The sequence below is a fragment of the Passer montanus genome, unplaced genomic scaffold (assembly GCF_014805655.1).
Source record: "Passer montanus isolate IOZ18808 unplaced genomic scaffold, ASM1480565v1 scaffold21, whole genome shotgun sequence".
Classification (NCBI taxonomy): Eukaryota; Metazoa; Chordata; class Aves; order Passeriformes; family Passeridae; genus Passer; species Passer montanus.
In genome coordinates this window covers 11717022-11741328 of record NW_024366703.1, presented here as the reverse complement: position 1 = coordinate 11741328, position 24307 = coordinate 11717022, and the positions used below count along the sequence as shown (strand labels likewise).

The 24307-nt window shown below is 40.5% G+C and overlaps 1 protein-coding gene across 20 annotated transcripts in view; it reads left to right on the top strand.

Annotated features, from left to right (window-relative positions):
- ABLIM1 (actin binding LIM protein 1) overlaps window positions 1-23843 on the top strand; it is a 185611-nt gene extending 161768 nt beyond the window's left edge. For 6 of the 20 annotated variants that reach the window (XM_039709090.1, XM_039709086.1, XM_039709089.1 and 3 more), the window contains 12 exons: window positions 232-361; window positions 8531-8635; window positions 10930-10977; window positions 13315-13497; window positions 15188-15279; window positions 15415-15511; window positions 16792-16853; window positions 17160-17220; window positions 17925-17932; window positions 19240-19314; window positions 22003-22083; window positions 23315-23843. In XM_039709090.1, the coding sequence (XP_039565024.1) occupies window positions 232-361; window positions 8531-8635; window positions 10930-10977; window positions 13315-13497; window positions 15188-15279; window positions 15415-15511; window positions 16792-16853; window positions 17160-17220; window positions 17925-17932; window positions 19240-19314; window positions 22003-22083; window positions 23315-23428 (1056 nt within the window). In that variant the 3' untranslated portion in view covers window positions 23429-23843. The remainder of the gene's footprint in view (window positions 1-231; window positions 362-8530; window positions 8636-10929; window positions 10978-13314; window positions 13498-15187; window positions 15280-15414; window positions 15512-16791; window positions 16854-17159; window positions 17221-17924; window positions 17933-19239; window positions 19315-22002; window positions 22084-23314) is intronic. The other 14 variants (XM_039709081.1, XM_039709077.1, XM_039709080.1 and 11 more) reach the window with 8 other exon arrangements.
- Window positions 23844-24307: the final 464 nt, after the last annotated feature.

Here is a 24307-nt window from a genome sequence, read left to right as displayed (position 1 = left end):
ATTATAGAGTTTAGTAGAAATTACAGGTGGAGTTGGAACCTTCCACGACTGAATTCTGACTACAAAAATGGGCTGGAGCAGGTCCTTGGAGAGCAGTGCTAATGAAGTAGGTTGAAACCTTAAGGGGTGTTGCTATTTCAGTCGCTTCTGCTGATGCCTTCAGATCCACAGGACTTTAGTGCTGCTAAAAATGTGCATTCACATTTACCAGTGGCTGCCTCTGTCCTGCAGGGCTACCAGGACGTTCGGGACCGCATGATTCACAGGTCTACCAGCCAGGGCTCCATTAACTCTCCCGTGTACAGCCGGCACAGCTACACCCCCACCATGTCCCGTTCCCCCCAGCACTTCCACAGACCTGGTAAGGCCAACTGCATTGCAGATCCGTGCAAAAATATTGTTTCTTTATTATGCCACTCAGTGGTGCAGTGAAGCACTTCTTTCTCTCAGAAGTGGAAGTTTAGGATTGAAAAATTGTTGTGTATTTTAATGTCTCATTTTCTACCTGTTTTTTTTTTTTTATTCTGGATTGACATAGTCTTTTGCACTAGGCTGACTGTTTCTTGCACCATAAATATGCATCTACTGGTTTTGTTTCCAATAAATTCTTCTGAAAATATTTGTATGTTTCTGAAAGCAAGTGAAAATTTGCAGCAGTGAATTGCAAAGTTCATTCTGGGGTTTGAGAAAAGTATCACGTATTGGAAACAAAAGTTATGGCTTGACTGTGCAGAAGTTAGCAATTTAGGTTTATTCCCATGTAAAAAATTTACTTTAAAGCTTGGTGCAGCCATAGAATCTCATATTCAGAAGAAAAACACCCATGTGTTCCAAATTGCTTGTCATTTTTTAAGACATGGACTCGGAAGGTATCTTTTTAATTAAAGCTGTAGGCAATTGCCTGGGAACACTTAAAACATACTTTACTTTCTGTTTTAGCAGTGATGTACAAGTCCTGTGTACAGTATAGGAAATGTACAGGTCATTCAGGTTCCCAGTGCCTTCAGAATTACTGGTTATATATCTAAAAGCAAGATATGAAAATGAACCGTTCATCCACACCCAAAATGCATAAAAATGTATGGCTAAATGCTACTCATTGAAGACTTTTCAAGACTGATTTTATTGTGTATGGTAATGAATTAAACCTTTGTGATCTGTTTTTAAATTAATTGATACAATTGCAGGGTTTCATCTTCCTTGGTGATTACAGCTGAACAGTTGGGATGCCAAAAGCCCATATGCAATAGGAGCTGCATTTTTAAAATTAAAGATTTATCATAGAGCCACCACTGTGGAACTTGAATGCTGTAGCCATTTCCTAGTGGGGGTGGGCTGAAAGCAGCCAATTGTGTCTGTCAGTGAATGCCTTATTTAAGGGACCCAAGGGAGGTGGGACAGAAGCAAATTGTGTCTCATACTTAGTGCTGACAGCATGGCTGTTTTTTAAGATGACGTTACAACTGAAACTGAAAGAGACTTGAAAACGTGAAAAAGCTGCAAACTTCTGTCCCTTGGTTCTCCATGTCTGAGGGGATTTTTCCATTTTTATCTGTTGTCTCAGGGATATGAACAAATCCAGGTCCTATTCCAGACTTGACTGTGATTGAGTTTTACTGTCTGTGTTCAGTCAAAGACCTTCCCCAGAAGCAATCTCTGTTTATGTAACTCTTGTGATGGGCAGATGGGCTCGAGCCAGACTTGTGATCCAATGTAAAATCTTCCAAAGTCCACAGCCTGAAGGATTTTCTGGAGAGATACTTGTTCAAGCTTATCTATGTTCAGATGATCTCATCTTGGGCTCACCTGTTACTGGTCCTTATATGACACAGAAGTAATTCTGTATAATTTGTCATTTGATGTTTCCTACCTTGTTTTGGGGTAATTGTTAAAGCTACTTTAATAATTTTCCTTCAATAATTATTTATTGAGTAATGGCACAAAAATATATGGATTTTTCCTCCTAAGAGCACTTCTTTTCACCACGTTATTTTGCAAGAATAATTTCTCTCTGAATAAACCCAGTGGCCCCAGATCACTTCTCTTTTGCTCCCAGCTAGCCCTTGAGAGAGAAGTGAACTGCTGTACTGACGTTGTCAGGATAAGGTTCTTCAAAAATCGAGTGCTACAAGTTCTGAAAAAGTTTGCAGCCTTTTCCTCCCCTGGTGCCCTAGCTGATGTTGGCAGCATTTTTGGAATGTCTTAAAACAATAGAAAACAGCTTGCATGCCTCTTGACTGACATTTTTTGGTCAGGGACTTTTCAAACCAGCTGCTTTCTTAACTAATTGAGCGTCAGTGTTTGTGATGTTTGCATGCTGGTAGCAGGCTACTTTCTGGTAACAAGGCATTGCTCAGAAGCTCGTTAAGCCAATGATGTTATGCTAAATTAGCCATGCAGTTCAAACCTAAGCCTCTCTCCTAACACTTCCTGTAATTTTGTCTTAACATTTACTGGCCCTTTGGTGCGTCTTTAACCGTTCTGTTGTTTTTTTTCTCCTTCCTTCTTTCCAGAATCCTAATTGTTCAATGCCTTTTTTTTTCTGCTTCCTTCGAAGCCTCCTTCCCTGCCTGTCTCTCTTATTGCTTTTCTTTGTCTCCGTTCTGTCCTGCCCCCGCCTCCCCGCCGCCGCAGAGCTGCTGGCTCTGGGCGCGCGGCGCGTGGCACCCCCGCGCTCCAGCGGCCCCGCGCTCCATGACTCCCGCCCCAACTCCCCATTCCGACACCACTTCATCCCCCATGTCAAAGGTAAGGAGCCAGGCCTCTCTCCAGGGAGTAGCCTCCAGGCTGGAGATGTGTTGGCGCCCTGGCAGAGCTGTCACGGCGTGTCTCTGGGAGGTTGCCTATGGCTGTGGAGCTGAGCATGCCTCGAAATGTGCTGTTGCACTCAGAACTACGTGTAGAATAGACATAATGTCCTTTTTTTGGAGGAAATATGTCATTTCTAAGGGCCCTAGTTGAAGAGTCACCAAGCTTTTACCTGGTAGAAATACACAGAAAAGCATTGTCATTTATTACTAAGAACCTGTATGTGCCGAATTTAGCTTCTTTCTAAAGCAGTACACAGCAATCCCTTCAGCAATTAGTTTATCAAATTTAATTATTACTGCCCCATTCTTAAAACATGCAGTGAAAATTTGATTACAGCATTACCTGAATGAGAGGAAGGTGACCAAAACTGTGAAGAAGAAAAAAAAGATTATATAAAGATCAATGGGAAAAAGGAACTTAATCTTTGTTGTTCACCTTGGCAATAATTAGGGCCCAACAAAGTAAAATCAAAATCTCTAGGCCTCTCCTCAGTTAGTGCAAATCAGCAGGCTCTGCTGAAGGCAGTAGCACTGCAAGGATTTACGTTATTTGAGGATCTGGTCTTTTTTTCAATTTTTACTTTCCATGGTTTGATTTGGAGGAGGATTCTTCTTTCACTGTGTCCCTTCAAGGGACTCATTTAGCTCAGCAAGCTTTTAGTTTTGTTTCCTGCTTTTTGTGAATGTGGTTTTACTCTGAGTTCTGTTGGAGCACTTGGCTGGGCCATCTCTTCTGTTTGGGGGGAGAAGGTCATAGCTTATATCACCTACAAGAGCTCAAAAAGAGAAAGTTGAGTAAATTGAACATAGATTCCAGTCTGGCACCATAATACACATATTCATTCTGTATTCATTCAAACTGGAGATAATCAAAAGCAGTTGCAAGAAAGATACTGTCCTTAAGTTTCAAGAAATGCTAATAGATCTCAACATCATAGCTCTTTAAGTATTCAGATCACCACCACTAATTTTACTCTTGCTTTTTTAAAGGTGGTTTTTGATAATCTGCACTGTCCACTTTTCTGCTATGTCTATATTTTTTTTAAAAATCTCACTCAAAAATATTGGGACCCTTAAAAATAGCTATACTGCTCATTTCAGCATGCAGTTAATTCATAGCCCTTGCAGTTTCAACATTTCTTTGCTGTAAATCCAAATTAATGCTCACACTCTTTCAGGTGGCATTCATTCTTTTTCTGTTGAGAAAATAGCTTCTTCAACAGACAGATGAGAAGAACTATTGGAAATCCATGCTTATTGTTTTCAGATTGCAAAGAATCACCTTGGCATGTAGGTCAGGTATCTTTCTCAGTTATTGTTGGAATTGGGATTGCAAGTGCTGTAGACAGAGGTGGGAAGTATGGTTTTTACCAGGTATGTCCTGAAAGATGTTGTAGGAATCTTCAATTTTCTGAAGCCTGGACAGCATTTATGTGTCATAACTCAGCCAAGCTCCTGAAAGCTCAAATTTTTGCCACTGTGACAGAAGAGGTACCATGTGATCTTTTTAGTGGCTCAGCCTTTCTCACTTGTACTTTTAACAAGAAGGTGACCTTGATGTTGGTTTGTAAGAAAGATTTCACAAAACGATAACTTTTGGGGTTTTCCATTTGGGAATCAGAAAATACAGATCATGTCTCAATTGCTTTGGTAAAGGGCAATGATTTCCCTGCAGCATAATGATAACTGAAGTGTCCTATGACACATTACACCTGTGTTATTTTGTATACTCAGGCCAGAAAAGATGACATTAGGACCAGTTTCAGTGTGTTTTCATACAACATAAGGCTTAAAGAACCATAGTGATTAAACCTCATAAACACAGCCAAAAGTAAAGAAATCAGAGCAGTGAAAGGGGCTAAACATGCCGTAGAGTGAGAGTTTGTTGATGTAACATATATGGTGAAAAAGCTGGGAGAATGTGTAATATGCATCAGCTTAGACTTCATTTAATCTAATTTGGACTCTCCATTGAATTTGGTCTTGTCTCAATAAAGCACTGTCTTTGCTATGAAAGAATCAAAACAAGTCCACGAATGAAAGAAACCCTGACCCTTCTGAAGTCAGAGACAAAACCCTCATTGAGAGCCAGGATTTCATCTTGCATGCCTAGAATTTTTCAGAGGCATTCAAGAATATTACAAAGCCCCCATAAGATTTCCATGTAAAAGAGTTCCAAAGTAATGTGTACTCCTTTGCTCACAGACCTTCCCATGAAGAGTCTACCCACCTTCATAGAGAATTTGGACGTTGGTTTTCACAGGGGGAACCTGTTTCCAGGGTTTTGTGGATGTAGGTGGAAGTTCTCCTCTGGAAGACAGTTATGTATTGGCTTTTCAATGATTTTCATTTTTGTGTGTGAAATAAGGGCTACACATCTGGACAAGAAGATGTTCAGGTTTTGTGTTTGACAAAACCTGAACAGGAGTAAGGGTTTCAGGTACTGTTGCTTGTTTTCCTATGTCTGCTCAGAAGCAGAGCAGCTAAACTGGAACCTGACAGAAGGCTCAGTGTTGGTGACAAGTTGACAGAAGGCTCAGTGTTGGTTACATATGGGTTTTTTGGCCTGATTCTGTGAGGTGAGCTTGTGAATCCCACAGTGAGCCCAGTGGTGAGCACTTCAGAGGGCAGCAGGGACCTGCATTACACCGGGCTGTGTGTGGGCAAGCAGTTCTATTCCTGGCTATTAGGGCAGCTTGCCTAACAAATTCAGCTACAGAAAACAACTACCTGATGGAGCAAAGAGAATGACAGTAAAAAAAAGAATTTTCCTTTTGCTGTGCTGTAGTGACTGATTTTTACATTAAGCCTGTTCCATTATCTCTTAACATCTCCCAGCCTACACACAGACATATTCAACTTCATTACAAGGGTGTGAGAATTAGGTCTTTCTACAGTGTTGGTGAACTGGAGTGCTCTTGTTGCTTTGGGGAGTTAAGAATAGTTACAGCATATCTGCAACAGTAAGAGAGCCATTTCTGTGCAGGCAGGGAACCCAAATTTCATGGGTTTTTATGTAAAGCTGCAAGCAGGCTGGCCATGAGGCCCTGGGAGACAGGCACAGGCAGCCAGGAGCTCTGCTTTCCTCTGTGCATGTGCACATTCCACAGATGTTGGCACTGCTTCCATAAATTGTGGGTAGTTTTGCAGCTGCATCCCAAGCACTTAAGCCTCGTTATGAGAGTGGGCTCCTCAGGGATGGCCGAATGGGAATCTTAAGTGGATGTACCATTCCTTCTTGAACAGATTGGAGTCAATGAGGCTGACATCTTAGGAAGTGTAAAGGGGAGTTATTTGTTACTACTAGCAGGAGTCATTAGGTACCCCAGGAAATAGAAGCCAACAGAGGCATCTGTAAAGCATCACGTGCAGGATGATACCACAGTAACTCTGTCTGGTGCTGGGTGCAATATACAACATGTCCAGGTCTCTCTGAACAAATTATCTGTGTCCCAGATTCAAGACCAGCCAGCATACATTCATGGGTGTGAGCACACGTAGTTGTGTCTAGAGTTAGAGAGGGGTCTAAGAAGGATTTCTTCCCTGTATTTGTAGTGTTAGTGACAGAAGCATTGCAAATTGAACAGCCACACATTTAGCCTACCAGCTCCCAATGGGTAAGATGTGTTTGTGACACCTCTGTTGAGACAAGTCCACAGGTCAATAAATCCCTTTTGTTTTTTCCCTTCCATTGAGTATAATTGCCAAAGGAGGCAAAAAGGCAAAGTGACATGTTCTCTATAAACAGCTAACTGTATCTCAAGACATAAAAATATTGATGGGGTTTTTTTCCTGATAAAACAATGATTTTGCTGAAAAGTAACTCAATTTCTTGGTTGAATCAAGAAACATAAGTAAAATTAAGTGAGGTGTTTCACCATCACAACATCTCACAGGGTGGAGAAGTAGAACACAATATTGGCATTGCTAAGTAAAGGGCTATAGATTGAGATAAACAATAATGTTTAACTAACCATTCATGCAGCTTTTCAGAAGTAACAAACCTAGCCCTTACTGTTAGCTGGCCAGCATCACTGTGCCCAGAATAGAAAATCACCGTCAATGCATGTGGTTGAGAGAGCTTCATGTCATTTAGGGCTGAAATGTCTCAGTGCTAAATACAGAATTTTGCACATGTATTCTTCTGGACAAATTTTGTATATCCAAGCCCTCCTGAACATTGCATGTAATTTTTAAAACATTCATATGCAGTGGTTAACTTGTATACTGGCTGAAGCCTCTGGGGCACATTTCAGCAAGGTTTGTCAAAGAGCTTTTTTTTTTTTTTCCCCCCTTTAGTGCCTTTTAGATTGCTAGATGACTGTTCAAGTAAAAGAGGATTTCTTGTGTAAATTGTAAAGAAAACTTCTTTTTTCCTTCTCCCACACCTATTTCCCCACCTCAAATGGATAAATAGTGTGCTGAGTTTATGGCTTTGGGTCCTCTAACAGGACACAGGAAACAGGCCTGAAATTTATTTTATCTTCTGTTTTATAGCCCTTCTGTATTTGTTGTCATTCCCTCCCCCACTCTCCATTATTTTTTCCCCTGCTTTCTTATTCAACATTTCTAGGGTATTTTAAGCCCTTGTGCATACTCTAAAAATGGAAGGGATTTGATGTTCCCCTACTTTTCACTGCTGGGGTCACCCCCTCCCATGTGAAACAAGCACCCCTGTGGATGGTTTTACTTTGTGTGAGTTTACTCTAGTTTGAAGAACAGTACAATAAAAGAGGCAGCTGCATTCTTTCGAGGTACACACACAGAGATGTGAATGGATATCTGGCTGTTAAGTCTTGATCCTCAGGCTCCACCATCGTGGTTCTGCAGCAGCCCTCACTCAACCCTGACACAGCACAGAAGCTTTCAGGGCCGTTGGATTGCTGTGCTGCACTGTTGGGAGGCAAAGGGGTAGTCCCAGTAAGAGTAATCCTCCAAATGGCATAGACTGTGTGTGCAAACTAGAACTAAGGTTTTTAGGTACTAGATTCAGCTTTGCTGAATTGTGAATTGTCATCAGAACCAAGTTTTGCATTGACAGAGATTTGGAGAGGCACGGACAAGGTGTGTGCAACCGCCAGATGGGCTGCACTGCTTTACAAATTATTTTGCCGTATCAGAATTTTCCTAAACCAATGAAAGAGTGTTTATGGAACAGTTGTGCCTTTTGATATGGGCCAAGTGACCTAACAGCTATTTTCTGTTTCTGGTTTCTGTACACTTTTGGTTTAGTGAACTGTAGTACCTGCCAGCATCTGCTTCTATCTGCTTTGGGTTTGCATATCAACTACTCTGCTCCGTGTTTGCGCCTTTTAATTCCAAATATCAATCTCCGTACTAAAAAATCATTGCTAAGTAACCTTCCATTCTTCTTTTCTATACTGCCCATCTAATCACCAGCTACGAGCACACAGCTCCTGCCTGCATGCCGTCAGAAAGAGTCTGAGCCGCTCAAACCTCAACTCCAGCCTGAACATGAATTTTTGTCTCTGCAGGAATATCAGGGGGGGAAAAAAGTCACCAGGGCTACTACCAGTTCTCCTTATTGTTTGTATTTATACTTTTGGTTCAAACTTCTTTTCTCCCTGGAGGTTTTGATTCCACCAGTTTTGTTTGGGTTTGATTGGGCTTGCTTTTTTTTTTTTTAATTTTTAATTTATTTTTTTTTAAATTATTGCTCTCCCTCTTCTCATTTTGTTTTCTCCATTCTTTCATTGGAGGCAATGAGCCGTCCAGCGGTCGGAACTCCCCTGTCCCCTATCGGCCTGACAGTCGCCCTCTCACTCCAACTTACGCTCAGGCCCCTAAACATTTCCATGTTCCAGGTAGGAGCTGGCACTGTGTGTGTCTCGCTGTCCTGTCACAGTGTAGAATGTAGCCTTTGTAACTTCTGTCTTGTCTCCATCGTTTCACACCGTTTACCATGGGTTGCACCCTCAGGGTTTGGAACTGCTTCTGGGCTTGCTGAGAGGAGTAGTGCCTTAAGAAACGTAGCGGTTTATTGTGATTTTTAGCTACTCTCTTGGTCAAGTGTTTCATTCTTAGAATACTTCATTTTTCATTGTTGTTTGATGGCCTGTGAGCTGTACATGAACTACGTAGGGCCTGATTTTTCTCTCAGTTGCACCAGCTGAGCGCCAGCATAGCTCTCCTAATTTTAGAGGAGTTGGTTTTGAGTCACACGCAGAAAAGAGGTGGCCAGTGAGCCATTAATATATATTGTTCATTCAGATTGTTGTGGCCTGTTTCAGTCCTGAACACAGCAATTCTAGTTTAGTGTCCCTTTCTTTTTAAAGCAGGTGAGGTTGTTTCTTGTTCTTTGCAATGGCTTGGTGTCCTCAGAGAGACCTGCAGATCCACGAGGATATGTGTGCCTTAGGATGTCCTTTCTACAGAGAGCAGTCTCTGCTTTGAAGTGAGCTCTGCAGTTGTTCCAGCATCTGAGAAAACCACGTCTTGGATTTTGATGGGATGAGCTGTGTGTCCCTAGGGTTTGGACATGCATCTGGCTGTTTCAGTGCTAGATGAAAGCCTTGTTCTATCCAGTTACTTTGAGATTCCCTTCAGCCTGGTGTTCCTTCTCACTGCCAGAGGTTACTGCCCTTCCTCCTCCCCTCAAATCTGGCAGACAAACAGTTTGTGCAGCCCCCCTTTCAGTCAGGGTGACCTGGCTTGGCTGAGGTTGGCTCTTTTAACCGCTTAAGCTCACCTGGCTCTCAGTGCCTCACCTAAACTCAAGCCTAATTGCATGAATAGCTGTGAGAAATGACCTGGAGCTTGGTGTGGGAGCTCTCCTCGCCGGCTGGGGCCCTGCAGCCATGGAAGGAGCTGTGCTCCCATCCTCCCTGGAGCTTTCTGGTGTCCGTGTGCGCAGAAGGACTGCATGACTACCCTTGAAATGTTCCTACCTGTTTGCTGGTCAAGTGGCCATAACAGATCCCACACAGGATTTAAATACCACAGCCTTTGTGTGCAATGAGTTTGCCTGTTTATTTAAGGATGTAGAGTTCTGCAGAGTAAGATTTGCCTCTGTTTCAATAGATTTTTTAAGTTTAACTTTCCTTAACACCAAAGGCAAAGTTGTCTCCTATAAGACTTTAATTGGATCTGTGATACAGCACATGCGTTTCTGAAATTCCTTTTCATCTTTCACTCTAATGTAACTGAAAACTTTTTTCAGGCAACATAAAGTAGCAAAATGGGTTTATGACATTAATTTTCTAGCTCCCTGTAGCTCAATTTGCTCTTCTAATAAGATTTTGGCACATTTTTGCACTGTAGTGCTGATTTTGGATTAGCTTCTCTATTTGTAGCTCTGCTGAATACATGAAATGTTGGCTGCGGTGGGAAGGTAGTTTAGAACAAAATGGTTCCTGTCTTAGATTATTATTTGGAAAAATATGGTACAATTTAGATGTGCTATAGATTTTACTGCATTAGAGTTCTGGGAAGTGTTTATTCTGATTTACATAGGTAATATGCAATATGGTGGGCCTTGTGTAAAAAAAATTACAGAAAAAAGAAAAATCTGTCCTTATGGTTTGAGAACTAGTAGCATATCAGTGAACACTGCATAAAGAATCCCTTTGACTCACTGAAGTGTGGCTGTTGTTGCCTGTTCAAAGCAGTTTTCTAGGTGGCTATTTTGTTCTCTGGATTTTGAAGTGAATTGTAGGCTCACTGCATTCTCCTCTGTTCAATCCAGCCAGTCAGTTGGAAAGAAAATTGAGCTGTTCTGACTGAAGCACAATTTTCCACAGAAGTTATTTGGGGTAGTTTTCCCCAAATGGCTTGTATCTTCACCATTGAAATGTCTTGCCTGCTTACATTTCTTCTCTTTTATCCCACTTTAAAATGGATGGTTCATGAGTTGATGCATCCACATGTTACAGAATCAGCTCCAAAGGACTTCATACCACATGTCTTTGACTTTTCACTTGTTCCTATGTTTTCTTTTCTTTAAATAATCTGGTTTTGTATAATACTAGAAATAGTTTTCTGGCTTTTTCTTGTGCTACATCCTTGATTTGGTCTATCTCTTGCTTTAGTGGTTGAGTTATCTTTATCTACAACTGAAGTAGTTTTCACATTCCCTTTTTTCTCTTTCTTAATATCACAGATCAAGGTGTCAACATTTACAGGAAACCACCCATCTACAAACAGCACGGTAAATGACCTTTCCCATTTTATTTCAAAATTGAAGTGTCAACTGAATTTAAAAGTGTGCAGTTAGTGAAAAGCATTCAATTTTTGCTTTGCAAGCATAAAAATTTAGTAGTCCAAGCTTGAAGTGGCTGTAATTGCATGTCCTGGAAAGTGATTATGTTTTAAAGCCTGTTGTTTTGTTTGGATTATATGGTTTAATCTTGCCATGTGGATGTTAATGGCAAAATTGCTATTAGCTGAGATTTTGCTGTTTGCATTATGATACCTTCCAACATTTCTCTTCTTTAAGCTTTTATTTTAAGAGTACAGATACTGGTCATGTTAAAATGGGTTAACAGTAGACTGATCTCTGACAGGGACTTCACAAAATATCCTTATTTTAAACAGATACAGTACAATAATTTATTTCAGCAGCAAAGATGGAGATGTTATACTCAGACTGGAATTCCAGATGTACCTTTAATGTGGTTGTAAATAAGAATCTTTAATTAGTGAAGATATTATAGGTGACTTATCAGTGACAGGGCTAATTTGACTCTCAGCCATGTGATGCAGCTCATGTAGTTTGCTGTACTTGTTTTTCCAGGTGTTTGGGTTCTGAGTTGGACAGCAGTGTTAGTGCTCTGAGCTTTTTGGTGTTGGTGTTGTCATAGCAAGTCTGAAATGACAGTGATGGCAGAAGCCCACAGCCTTGCCTGTCTTTAGTCCACAGGGAAAGGCTGCATCATAAAGGAGTGTGTTCACTCTTACAAGGAACAGTCATAGCAAGTCTGAAATGACAGTGATGGCAGAAGCCCACAGCCTTGCCTGTATTTAGTCTCACAGGGGAAGGCTGCATCATAAAGGAGTGTGTTCATTCTTACAAGGAATGTTATAAAGGAATCATCATGAAGGAGTGTGTTCACTCTTCCCTCCTGCTGTGGACAGACAGCTGTGCATAGGAGATAGTTTTTATTTACCTCAGTGAAAGACAGATGACTCCACTATTTGTAGTCTCTGACTTTTCATCCCTTTGCAGATGTTTTATCCAGTGAAATGTATTTAGGGTTAAGTAGCAAGTCAGCAGCACTGCAGGGCTTAGATGAACAGTTGGCTGAGAGCCAGTGAGCTGGGGTGAGCAGGAAGCCCACAAGTCCATTCTGTAGTTAGGAGTGAGCACTGCAGATTACACTGCTCTGGTATCACATCAGGGTCTTCCCCTCTTTCTTTTTTAAGTTTCAGACCATAAACTCATTTTGAAAAAAAAAGTCTTAACATTTTTTCTGTTTATTTTTATGGTTTTAATGTATCTCCTCACCTCCCATTAACATGTGAATGTTTAACCACTGACACCACCAATTCTAATGCGTAAGTACTGTTTGAAGTCATGCTTTTGTAAACTCTGACCACCTTCCTCCATGCCTGCAGTTATGCTTAGACTTTTCCAATCATCAGCTGCTCAGAATCTCAGAATTCCCAGTGATATCTAACACTGACATTGCTCAGCTACCTGGAACATGTTGGATGAGCAACACAGTGCATCACTTTGTTAAAAAATGTCTTTCCAAAGGTGATTTGAGCTAACATTTTCTGGCTCAGACGTAGTTAAGGTTGGGTTTAATGTACACTGAATCCTATTAGATGATTCTTTTTATTTTAAGAAGAGAAAGCCATAATGCACATCCTCACATGCTTTGACAAGGCTTTGGCTTAAAATGGAATTTAAGTGGAAGCCCTTTTACCAAGCTATTTTGTTGGTGAGGTTCATTGCTTTGCAAGTGCCTTGCCTTGTCAAGTTGATCTTGATGGAGTTTAGTGTTTATTAATAAGTTCATATCTGGTTCTACTACTACTGATTGCTCTAAGCAAGGGCATGCAGCACAAAAAAATCCTCTAGTTAAACTTATTTGTTTCAGGTTTCTTCTTTGTTTTGCAGCTTTTCACAGATGAAATAATTAGCATCAGTAGTGTTAGGATTTGTACTGTTACTCTGATCTATTAGTTGGTTTCCCGTAGAGGGAAAACTTATTAGGACATAAATCTGAGCTCATCTTCATAAATAATCAGCTGTCCTTAGGAGATATTGACAAATCCTGTTAGGTTGCATTTTTTCACTCTTGCATAATCATTCTTACACTGTGAAACCCTAGTTAAATCCAAAGCTGATTTGGGATTATCTTTGGGGTGGGGATGCGGGAGGAGAGGAAGCTTTGATTCCAATCTATTGGCAAGAAAAAGGCATTGCTTTGCTTCAAACTGCAGTTGGAAAAGCAAAACATGCAAATGTTTGCTTTTGAAAACTAACTTCTTGTAAAGTATAAAATTTTGCCAAAATGAGGCTGACTTTGTGCTGCTCCAGATCATGACATGGCTAAGTTCCCTGATTGCCATCTAGATGCAGCTGCCTTGGCAGCACAGAGCAAGTCCTCCGAGGATATCATCAAGTCCTCCAAGTTCCCAGCAGCTCATGCACCAGCACCCAACGAGATACCAAAGATTGAGACTGACCACTGGCCAGGCCCTCCCTCCCTGGCTGCCATAGGTATGGAAACACAAACCCTTCATCTCTGCAGCTCCAAAGGTACTGCTGACCAGGGGACATGGACAGCACAGCTGGAAAAAGGTGTAGGAAAGGTGGTGTCCACTTGATGCTCACCACAAAGTGTAGTTCTCCTGGTGAGACCACTGAGTGTCTGAGTCTAAAACTGCTGAATTGCACTGAGTAGAAGAGGCTTTGCTGAAGGACTTTGGGATTGATCACACAGATATTAACCCACAAGCAAATTTTTTGAACTCTAGTACAGTAACTTAAAATGTGTGGTGTGTCACACAATCCTGACTTCTCTCAGCTATTCTGTTTAATCTTTTAGTCCAAACCTAATAGCAAAAATTCCACAGAAAACATGATTGTTGCCAACCACATGACTAATTTCATGGCAAGAAGCAACAACTGAATTGGAACAATTAACAAACTAAATAATTCCTGATTTTCAGAGTTACTGTTCCTACAGACTTTGTATTTTTCTTTTGTGTTGTAGCACTACCTATGTTTTATTTTCTTTTCTTTAATCCATGTGCATCATCAATTTAATATTTTTTCTTTGTATTTTTTCCCTCTGTTGTGTTTTTATTGACCCCTGTAGCATAAAATAAGTGATCTAGCCTGGTTCATTCCTGAAGTTATGGCTGAAGCACTGAGGCATTGCTTGATTCAGGTCTCTGTGAGGGAATGTATGGCTTTCATAACAGTAGGATCTTCACAGAAGTTTTGGGAGAGGAGACACAGGGTGGGAGAGCTCAGGAGACCAACTGAAGGGGCTGCACATGCAGCAGCAGCTTTTTGAAAATGTCCTTTAGTTGGGATTGCAACCTGACAAACATGTAAAGTCCCTGAGTCACAGGAATAACATCAACATACTTGAAGCTCTGTCATTTACATACTTGAAATGTCTACATACTTTAAACACTGTGAGTTTGTCTAGCACAGGTTGGTAAATCAGAAAAAGCCCTATGCAGAAAAAAGTAGAACTGCTGTCTAAATGCTTGCAGCAATAGCACATTCTGTGTATTCATGGAATTGTCCTGGCATCCAGACTGGATTATTTCTTAAGAGTATTCAAGAAAATAAAAATTATTCAATAAAAACTAAGGAACTAAAATGTAGAACACCTGTGCCTTTATTTATTTTAGCTTTATCCAATGGATCAAATTAGTTTACTTAATTTTAGACTAAAACCAATGCCTTGTTTATTTCAAATACGAGTGTTCATTTAGAAGACTAATGTAGTTTCATTTTCCATTTGAAATGTTAATTCAGATTTGCTTCTCTGAGTCTAGATAGAAGAGTAAATGTAAATGAGAATTTAGGTTTTCAGCTGTGATCAGTTGCTGGTATTATTAACTCTATGTTTCCAGAAGCAGCAGCGTGAGCTCCTTTCTGTATTAGGGTCAACCATGATTTTTGTATCCAGGACCATATCATGGTTTGGAACTTGTGTGTAGTTTAAGTTCTTTTTTAGTTTATAACAAGCCTGATAACCATAGGCCAGGCTACCCAAGTGAGTTTTATTAAGAAGGAATTTTTGAATAAGTCTTTTGGCTTTGCGAGGAAATACTGCTTTGTTTATTCAGCAAATCAAACTGACCAGTTCTGTGAGCTAGCATTGAAATCTTCGAGCTGCAGTTGAACTGATGCACAAAGCTCTCTCTGTGCTGTGGTTTTGTGGAAGCAGGAGCTGACATGAGACGCAGATCAAGTGGAAGGGAGGAAGATGATGAGGAGCTGCAGAGACGCCGGCAGCTGCAGGAGGAGCAGCTCATGAAGGTGGTTATAAGCTTGTCCTCGTGCTGTTTCTGAGCACCATCCAAAAGTGCCCCTGTGCTTTCTGTAAGCAAATCTTACCACTGTCTTGGTCAGCTTTATTTTATTGATATGTTTTTTTTTAATTGCCATTTGTAGCTCAACTCTGGTCTGGGACAGTTAATATTGAAGGAAGAGATGGAAAAGGAGAGTCGCGGTAGGTCAGCCCTTTCTGCCAGTCGTTACGATTCTCCAGGTAATTCATGGAGGCAACAAAGCTAATCATGAATAACGGGTAGTAAACAACACAGAATGCACACACCCAGTAGACACACATATCAAGTAGTGTCCCAGAAGAGAGACAGCTGGGAAAGCTGCTTGATATGTGTTTGTGTGGTGATCTGCCCTGAAAGAGTGGCCTGATTCATCAGTGGCCTGGTTTTGTGAGGGGAGGAATGTCGTGGTTGTTTTTTTAATTAGAAGAAATATGAGGCTGAGGATTATTAGGCAATTTTGAGGAGAGAGCTGCTTTAATATAGATATGGAGTGGGGTGAGGTGTTCAGTGACTGACATCACACACAAGCTAATAGGCTGGGTTATTAAATTACAGTAACACATTTTGCTTACACTGGTGGCTCCTGTCGCTGCTTAGTCTCTTCTTCCAGGGAAAGATATTCACCATTATTGACCAGTAGGGCTACATATTCCAAACACAGCCAGTGTTTTGACCTGGGCTGATATTTTAATTGGGTGTATTTTGCTCCAAAGCAGAAGCACAAAAGCTAACTTAGATTAGTGACTTAGATTATTTGCCTTGTTGCACATTTTTTTGTATGGCTGTGGCCTTCTCACATCTCCAGGGAAGAGTTTGGGGGTTTTATTTTACTGTCTTCATTCACCAGCCAGTGTAACATGAAAGCTGTACTTTGAGCCAAGAGGAGACAAGATGAGTCTCTCTGGAGTCATCCACTGGAGCAGTTGCCAAGCAAACGAAGATTTCCTTGTGTTCCCTGTTTTATAAATGTGTTGCCTTGATGGCCTTGGAGAGGATTCCTCTGGCTCTCACTGTCTTTAATTTTTATGGGGCCAGAGTCTACCTGCTCAAGTCAAAGCTTATGATGCTTTTGTTAACCTTAGCACATGTTGGAGAGCTCCTTTATTTGAGACGTGTCCATCCCTCTTTGCAGGATAATCAGTGCCATCCTGAATTCCCTTTTGGAATCAGGGGTGATGCCAAAGCAGATGCCATGGATGATCCATGAGCATTATTTTCAATCCAGGGGAGACCACCTTGATTTTGAGCCTGGAAAAATCAGTGTTCCTTATTAATGGCCTGCCACCATGGCATGAAAAACCTGTTTGTAACTTACAGAATGTGTGGAAGTTTGTGCTGAGTTTGGGACTCAGTTTCTTACAGTCAGTGTGTCTCAGTTGTGTGTATGTGTATTTTGTAACAGGTGATTCCTCAAGTGCTCTAGTTTTTTAGTGTCCATGGGATTTTTCCAGTAAAATATTTTCCCTTCCTCATTCAACAGCACATGCTTCAGCCTCCAAAACCTCTTCTCTCCCTGGGTATGGAAAAAATGGACTTCACAGGGTAAGAAGATAGTGATTTTGAGAAGTGAAAGGTGGCTTTAATTATCCATGGTATTTATTTCCATATCAATTGTATTGCATTTCCAGTTTGATAAATGTTTCTTATAAAACCACCTGAAGTCAGACCAAACCTATTTTCCCCTCCCACAAATTACTTTGTTAAAAAGGCAAGAAAGCAAAGGAAGAAATGTTGTAAAATTGAGGGGGAAATAAAAAAATTAAAGCAATTTATTTCTCCCCATGTACCAACCTGCTTGTAAAGTCTTGAAGTGTGAATTTATGTTCTGTGCCTCTTTTTCTGTTACAGCCGGTCTCTACGGATTTTGGTCAGTACAACAGTTATGGGGATGTGAGTGGTGCTGTTAGAGGTAAGGATGAAGAGCCTTTTACAGCCTATTAGTAATAAATGTAAAAATGTTATGATGTTTGATCATTTCTGCTGTTTTATATTAAGGCTGTGGATATGATTATTTTGTATTTGCTCAGTACTTTTTAATTTTCTTTGACAAACTCCAGTTAACTCAAAGCACTTCGAATAGCTGTTTAAAATTTTGGGTTTATTTTGCTAAATCTGTTATGTAGAACGGATCCTTGTTCATACTTTAGCATTGGGTCAAATTGAAAGCAAATAACGTGTGCATCATCAGGAATATTAACTGAGTTCTGTGAGTTTTGTGTTTTCTTCTCTGAAAATTACTATCCACTGTGCAGTCTGGAGCAATGTGCCATAGTGAAGAAAGGGAGATAATGCCCTCTAATCCTCATTGCTGCTCATGATCTTCAGTATGACTTTGAGCTGGATGTGGTACCAGTCAGTGCCAAATAAAAATTGACAATATTATTTATGAAAGTTACAAAACTTGGAGAGTTAATGAAAAGAACTGCAATACTTGGAGTGTTTGACTCTACAAACTAAGTCCAAAATTAGAAATGTTGCTGGCTTTAGAGAATCAGATGGGATTTTGGAAAAATCAGGTAGACTAGAAAACAGAGAAGGATTCTCTGGTAGATTGTGACTGATTCCTGTCCTTCCACACTCTAAAGCTGATGAGATTTCTCTTTTGATTTTCAGATTTCCAGGTAGAGTACGGGTTCTCATCAATCAACTGACAGCAGAACCTAAAGCAGCTACTTGTTCAACTCTGAATTTCTACTACAGGGAAGGGTTTCTTAAGACAATAGCTTTGATTTTCCTGCATGTTTAAGCATAATCACAATGTAGATCCTTATCAACAAAAAGCAGGCACAGCCTTGGATTTCTCTTTGTTACCTCCCCAGAGCCGAGCTGAGACAGCTCAGACCTGTTTTGTGACTTGCCCTGTAAACTGCACTGTCTGTTCCTGAATGAGTTATCTGTAATATCCTTCTCTGGACACGTGAGGGTGGATTTATTTCCAGCCTCTCTAGTACTGACCCCAGAGACACATAGAAAGTCTCTTCCGGAGGGAATTTTCTCTCATACCAGGAGCTTTGAACTCCTCAATTTTACCCTGGAATTTGCTCTCCAGACAAGATGGCTGTTCAGTAGTTTTCTACAGTGCTGCCATCCCAGATGAGCCAGAAAGAAGTGTGCTTGCAAATAGAAACCTTTTTACTTCAATTACTGCCTGCAGGGCTTTTTTCAGAATGGTTTGAATCTGCCTGGCTCCTCAGCACAATCACAATATGAAATGGCAATTTAAGAAATTGTTTAATTACTTGGATAATTTTGTTAATGGCGTATCAAAATCATGATGATTGGAAAGGGAATGAGGTTATGGGAGGGGAGCAGAGCTGTCCATGTATTGTACTCCAAATGTTATTTCCTTAGATTTAGTACCTGTGTCAAACCAGCACCTTTTTACCCTTATTCCTGTTTGTGTTCATAGTAAAAATTACCCAAAAAAATTACCCCTTGTAAAAAAAAAAAAAAAAAAAAAAAAAAAAAAAGAAATCCCTCAGCTGATACAGTAAATGACAAGAAGGAAAGCACAGAGGTGTAAGAGTGCTTTCTGTGCTGTTGGGTGGGATCTGAATCAATGCTAGGGAAGAACTAGAGAAGAATTCCACCTAGTCACTGGGGTGGGAGAGGGACCACCACCCTCTTGAGGTGCCCATGTCCCCTGGAAAGTGGTGCTGGTCAGCTCAGGGAGGGGCTGTCACCAGCCTGAGCAGGGACAGGAGCTGTGGTGGCTGAGGGGATGGAAGGATCTGCCTGCTCAGAGGAGTAGTGAACAGTAGCCATGGCAATGATTGAAATCATGGCAATGATTGAAATAGTAAGACCAAGAATTAAGACTTGAAGGAAGTCTCAGGGCAAATTCACCTTTGTCTTCACCACGACTTGAGTGCCTTTACCCTCTGTGTGTGTAACCTCTGTGTCTGATGTGTGCCTGTATCCGATGCAGTCCCTCCCGGATGGTCATGTCCCTGGAATGAGAATGGACAGAGGAGTGTCTATGCCTAACATGTTGGAGCCAAAGGCAAGTGCAGATGTTATTCACTTTCCTTCAAGACTTTGAAGGTGTTACTGTGAAATGCAGATAAAATATGGGAAATTTCTTAGTTTCCTTGTTCTCTTTTACCTCACCTCAGCCCCTGCTCCTTATGTGCCAAACCTGTCCCTTTGTTCTGGACTGTTCTGCAGGTGTTGGTGCTCAGGCAGGCTGAGGCAGCCCAGGTGTGATCCCTGGGTTAGGGAAGCTTTTCTAGGGACAAAGTGACAGATGTGGAAGGTGCTCCATAGCTGGTTCTCTGCCAGGCTTCACCAGCCAAAGCACCAGGCCAAACTCCCTGGGAAGGTCTCAGATCTGTCCAGTTTGGAAAGTGCTGCAGAATATTGTGGCTCACAAGACATTGTTGAGGCTGTCTTAAGTCCAAAGATTATGGGAAATCTTTGACTGGAAGTAAGACATCTACATGTCTGTCTGGGTCTGTTCCTCAGCTCTCAGCACTGCTAACCTGAGACCTGTCCATAATTGAATTCCCTGTATGAGAAACTCTTCAGGAGATTTATTGGAAAAAGAGACAGTGTCAGCTAACTGTAATTTAAGACAAAAATTAAAATGCTTTTACAGCTATGTCTAGAGATGCCTGAGTCAAAAATGAATATAATATATGGAGGGAATTCAACCAGGGCTGTGTTTTAAATATTACAATTTTATTGCTGGTGAACCTTCCATGAAATCATGATTTTGCCAAAGTTGCAAGGATCAGAATTTCTGCAGTTAAGTGAGGCGCTCACTTTGCAAACCAGATTATTTCTTGTGCTTCCGAGTCACCTCCAGGCAAACTGTACAAGGCAATAACCCTGGCTTTATAAGCTGAGACCCCAGTGCACTGTGCAGTTACAAGTGGTTGTATATATTATATAAATAAGACTGTGGGGACTCCTGAGATACTGCTTTTTATTCCAAATAATTTCTCTTTCAGTGCAATAGAAATTCTTACAGTCATCACTGCTGTTGATGTACCCAGTGATTTGGGATGCTATTTTGGGTGGCAAATTCTGTCAGTATTATTAATGACAAAATTTAATGATTATTTATTGATGGTTATTTTAATTTAAAAATTTATGGGAAATTTCCTGAGATAATAGATCACTTTCTGTTGCTATTTATAAAGGTGGTGCCAGACCCTCAGGATGTGTGAGTTGGCACTGTTTTTATTCGTGTCAATTGTCCAACACTAACTTACATCTGATAAAATAAAATAAAATAAACCAGTTCAGAGTCAGCATGACACATATGAAACATAAAGATTAATAATCCTGAGAATGACCAGATATTACCAAATGGATCTCCAGAAAGGACAGAATTTGTGCATCTTGCCAGCCCAGACTGAGACATGCCTTGTTGTGAATATTTAAACATAAAATGTACTTATGACCGTAGATCTTGACTTAAACTCTGCCTGTTTAAATATGAAAAGTTACATTTTAGTTTCCTATAATGCTGTTTATAGTAGCCATTTCCAGTATCATACATAAAAAATGTAATTCCAAGTATAGACCTAATTGTACGATTGTGACAATGTCAGAATCTCATAAGAATCATATCTCATAATTGGTATGTAAGCACACATTATTTAAATTATTACTACTTAAAATAAAATCAAGTGGTGTGTTCATTGATGCCTGAATGTTATTTATTATGTTTTGAAAAGTTCATTGGGATAATTGTTAACAATGGAATGAACTTAGATGCTGAGTACTGCACAAAACTTGATTAAGTCAAACGTCTTCAGATGTTGAAATAATGAAATTAAATAACATTGAATAATAGCTCAGCTCTCTCCCGGAGATTTTTGGTGGTCTCACTCGTGTTCCCAGTGAGCAACTAAGACAAGACCCACAAATGACAGTAAAGGCTGAGCCAGTAGCCATTGAAATTTCCAGAAAAACTTCATTGACTTGGATGAGGGGTCTGGGAATGCTGCTTTCCTACAGTGACATGCAATGGGAAGGGCTCTAGAGATGCTCTGGCAGACAGAACATGAGCTCTCCTAATTCCAGGCATGAAAGTGTCTATCCAAGGGGGAAAAAAAATTAGAAGAGTTTTATTTGCTAGGGATTATTCCAGAAACTGATTTTCATATTTTCTGAAATCCTTTCCAAGCAGCACTGTTTCTGTTAGTTGTTTGAATTCTTTAACTATCCAAAAAGGCAAGGAAAATCATGTGATAAATTCTACTGAATTCAGTGGCCCCTGCTAATTAATATTTTGCTTATTCAGAGATGCTGTTGGTTTTATGTACTTCCATGTTTTTAAAACACACTCACTGTCAGTCCTTAGGGCTGTCCACACTCTGGCAGCCATTAGTTAGACCAATGAGTGACAAATGCAATTACTTTAATAAATTTATACATTGATGGATGAGGAAATGCCTAGAGAGGACTCTGCCTGACCAAAGTCAGCTGATGTATTATATGCAGCATAAAAATTGTGGGTTTTCAATGTGAGGTAGTTTAATGCTAAATAAGTTCTGGATTTAAACTTTAGGAAAAAAAGCATAAGGGGAAAAAAAACCACAAAACACCAAATTGATATTTGCTTTGAAAAGGAAAACAAGTATTTTTGTGTTTATGAAAATGACACACATTTTTTTTCCTGTCTGCTTTAGACTATAAATATAAATATCTCTTTTTCCCCCTTCTTATACGTTGTTAACAGATTTTTCCATATGAAATACTCATGGTGACCAACAGAGGGCGAAATAAAATACTAAAAGATGTAGACAGAACCAGGCTGGAGGTAAGAGAAGCAAGTTCCTAAATGCTCTTTCCTGCTAAAATTGTTTGTTTTTTGTGAAAGCTGAAACACTGAAATGTGGGTCCTGAGAAATGTGGGAATATTTCTCAGCACTAATCAGGGAAGGAGGGATCAGGCATTGGGAGGAAGCAGCTGCATCTCCTCAAACAATCTCCCACATCTCTGTCTCCCTGCTCATAGACTGAGCTTCTCACAATCCCCTTCTGCTTTCAGGCCTTGCATTATATACTTGTGGATTTGCTAAAAGCCCAAAATTGCACAAGTTTCATAAGATCCAGACTGGAATGGAGCAATACTTTGTTCTTGGACCATCTCTTAGCTAAGAGTCAGTGTCAGCCATCCTTGAGGACCAAAAGTCTAACTTTCTTTAACTCATCATGTGTCCTGTGACTTAGTTAGAAGACTGGCTGATATCCAAAAATACGAGGATCTAAATCTCTGCCAACAAACAAATATAGTTTACAGCTTTGTGGATTAGGAAGACTTAAGCAGCCCAGGGGAATGCTGGGGATGCTTAAGTCCTTAATCTTCTGTGGAGATGAAAGGAAGGAGCCACAAAAATGTGGGTAATTTGGGTAACAATTTGGGTTTATGCCCATTTTTATTATTGGATATGTGGTCACTGATCAGAACTCAGACCTGTGTTAGATCAGTGCCACGGGGAGACACTTTCCCCATCCAGTGCCCTGTAAAGTGGCTGAATGAGAAGTAACCTGTGCACAGGACAGCACCAAAAAGTGTTTCATTAGCAGCAGAGAAGTGTGCTGAACAGTTAGCCTGGCCAGACATCTTCCTTCTCAGAACCTGGAGCACATCAAGCTGCATCCCCTCTGCAGAGCACTCCTAAAAACCCAGTGTCTGTTGGGATTTCCAGAAGCAGAGGTGACTTGCTAAATCCTGGTACAGGGGCGTGCAGGAGCTGGCCCTGTTCTCTGATCTGTCACTGCCTTTTGGATGGCTTCAGACCAATAATTTTTCTGTCTCTTGCTCATTCAGCAAGTGAAATGTTCCCTGAATGGCTCCTTGGGCACCCAAGTCCATGAGGACTTGGATATGTGTATGGCCAAAGCATTCTTTTTTCCAGCAATGGCTCTTACACAGCAACATAAAATCCCTAAGGTGCTCCAACCTCCTGCTTGTGTCTCTTTGGCTTTGACTGACCATTGCCTTTTCTCCTTTTTTATTCCTTCCTTTTTTTTTTTTTTTTTTGAAGCGTCACTTAGCACCTGAAGTTTTTCAAGAAATATTTGGCATGACGATACAGGAGTTTGACAAGTTACCTCTCTGGAGACGCAACGACATGAAGAAAAAAGCAAAACTCTTTTAATCTCCCTTTAAACAAACCAACCACGAATGATGCATAGAATATTGTATCACACAGTCCAAACTGTTTGGAAGCAACTACTTATCCACCAAAAAGGGAAAATCAACATAGTGGCACCTCTGCAGTTGAACAAGATCAACAATTGCCCTCCTGGAATGCAGGGAGAAAATATCTGGGCTCAGAAACAGCAGTGATAGTTTCCAGGGGTGTCAGCCTATTACCTGATATTGTACAAGATAGAAAACTGTTCTGTTCTTCTCCCTCAATGATATTCCCTTTACTTCTCTCCACAATATGATGGACTTTATTGCTAGAGCCAGGAAGTGCACTTAGGATGCCTTGTAGACTAAAGTAGTTGTAACCACTCCAAGAACTGGAAGAGAATATATACATATATAAATATATATATATATATATATGTATGCGTGTTTGCCTGTGTGCACACATGTATTTATATCTCTCCATCTATCTATGTGTGTGTGTATGTGTGTATATATGTGTGTATATATGGAGAGGGACATAGGTAGGTGTGTAGTGAAGGAGAAGCCCCTTGTAACTTATCCATATGGTCACATCAAGTCTTTCACCCAACAGTTTCTTACTTGGCACTCTTTTGACACAATGTCTTCTTCGTGTAACACAACCTGTGGTGATGGGCACTCTGCTCACCTGCAGGACACGCCACTTGGATTTATGGAAAATGGACTTGTAAATATGTGCTAGGATATAAGAAGTGAATTGCTGTGTGTGTGCTGTCAGTCTTCCCTCTTCCACACTTTCTGCTTGAATTAATAAGGCTGGAGCTTAACCAGCCTTTTGAATAATTTAAGATCACTTCAGTAATGGGAATGATGGAGAAGAGTCAGTTTTCTTGTAATTTAC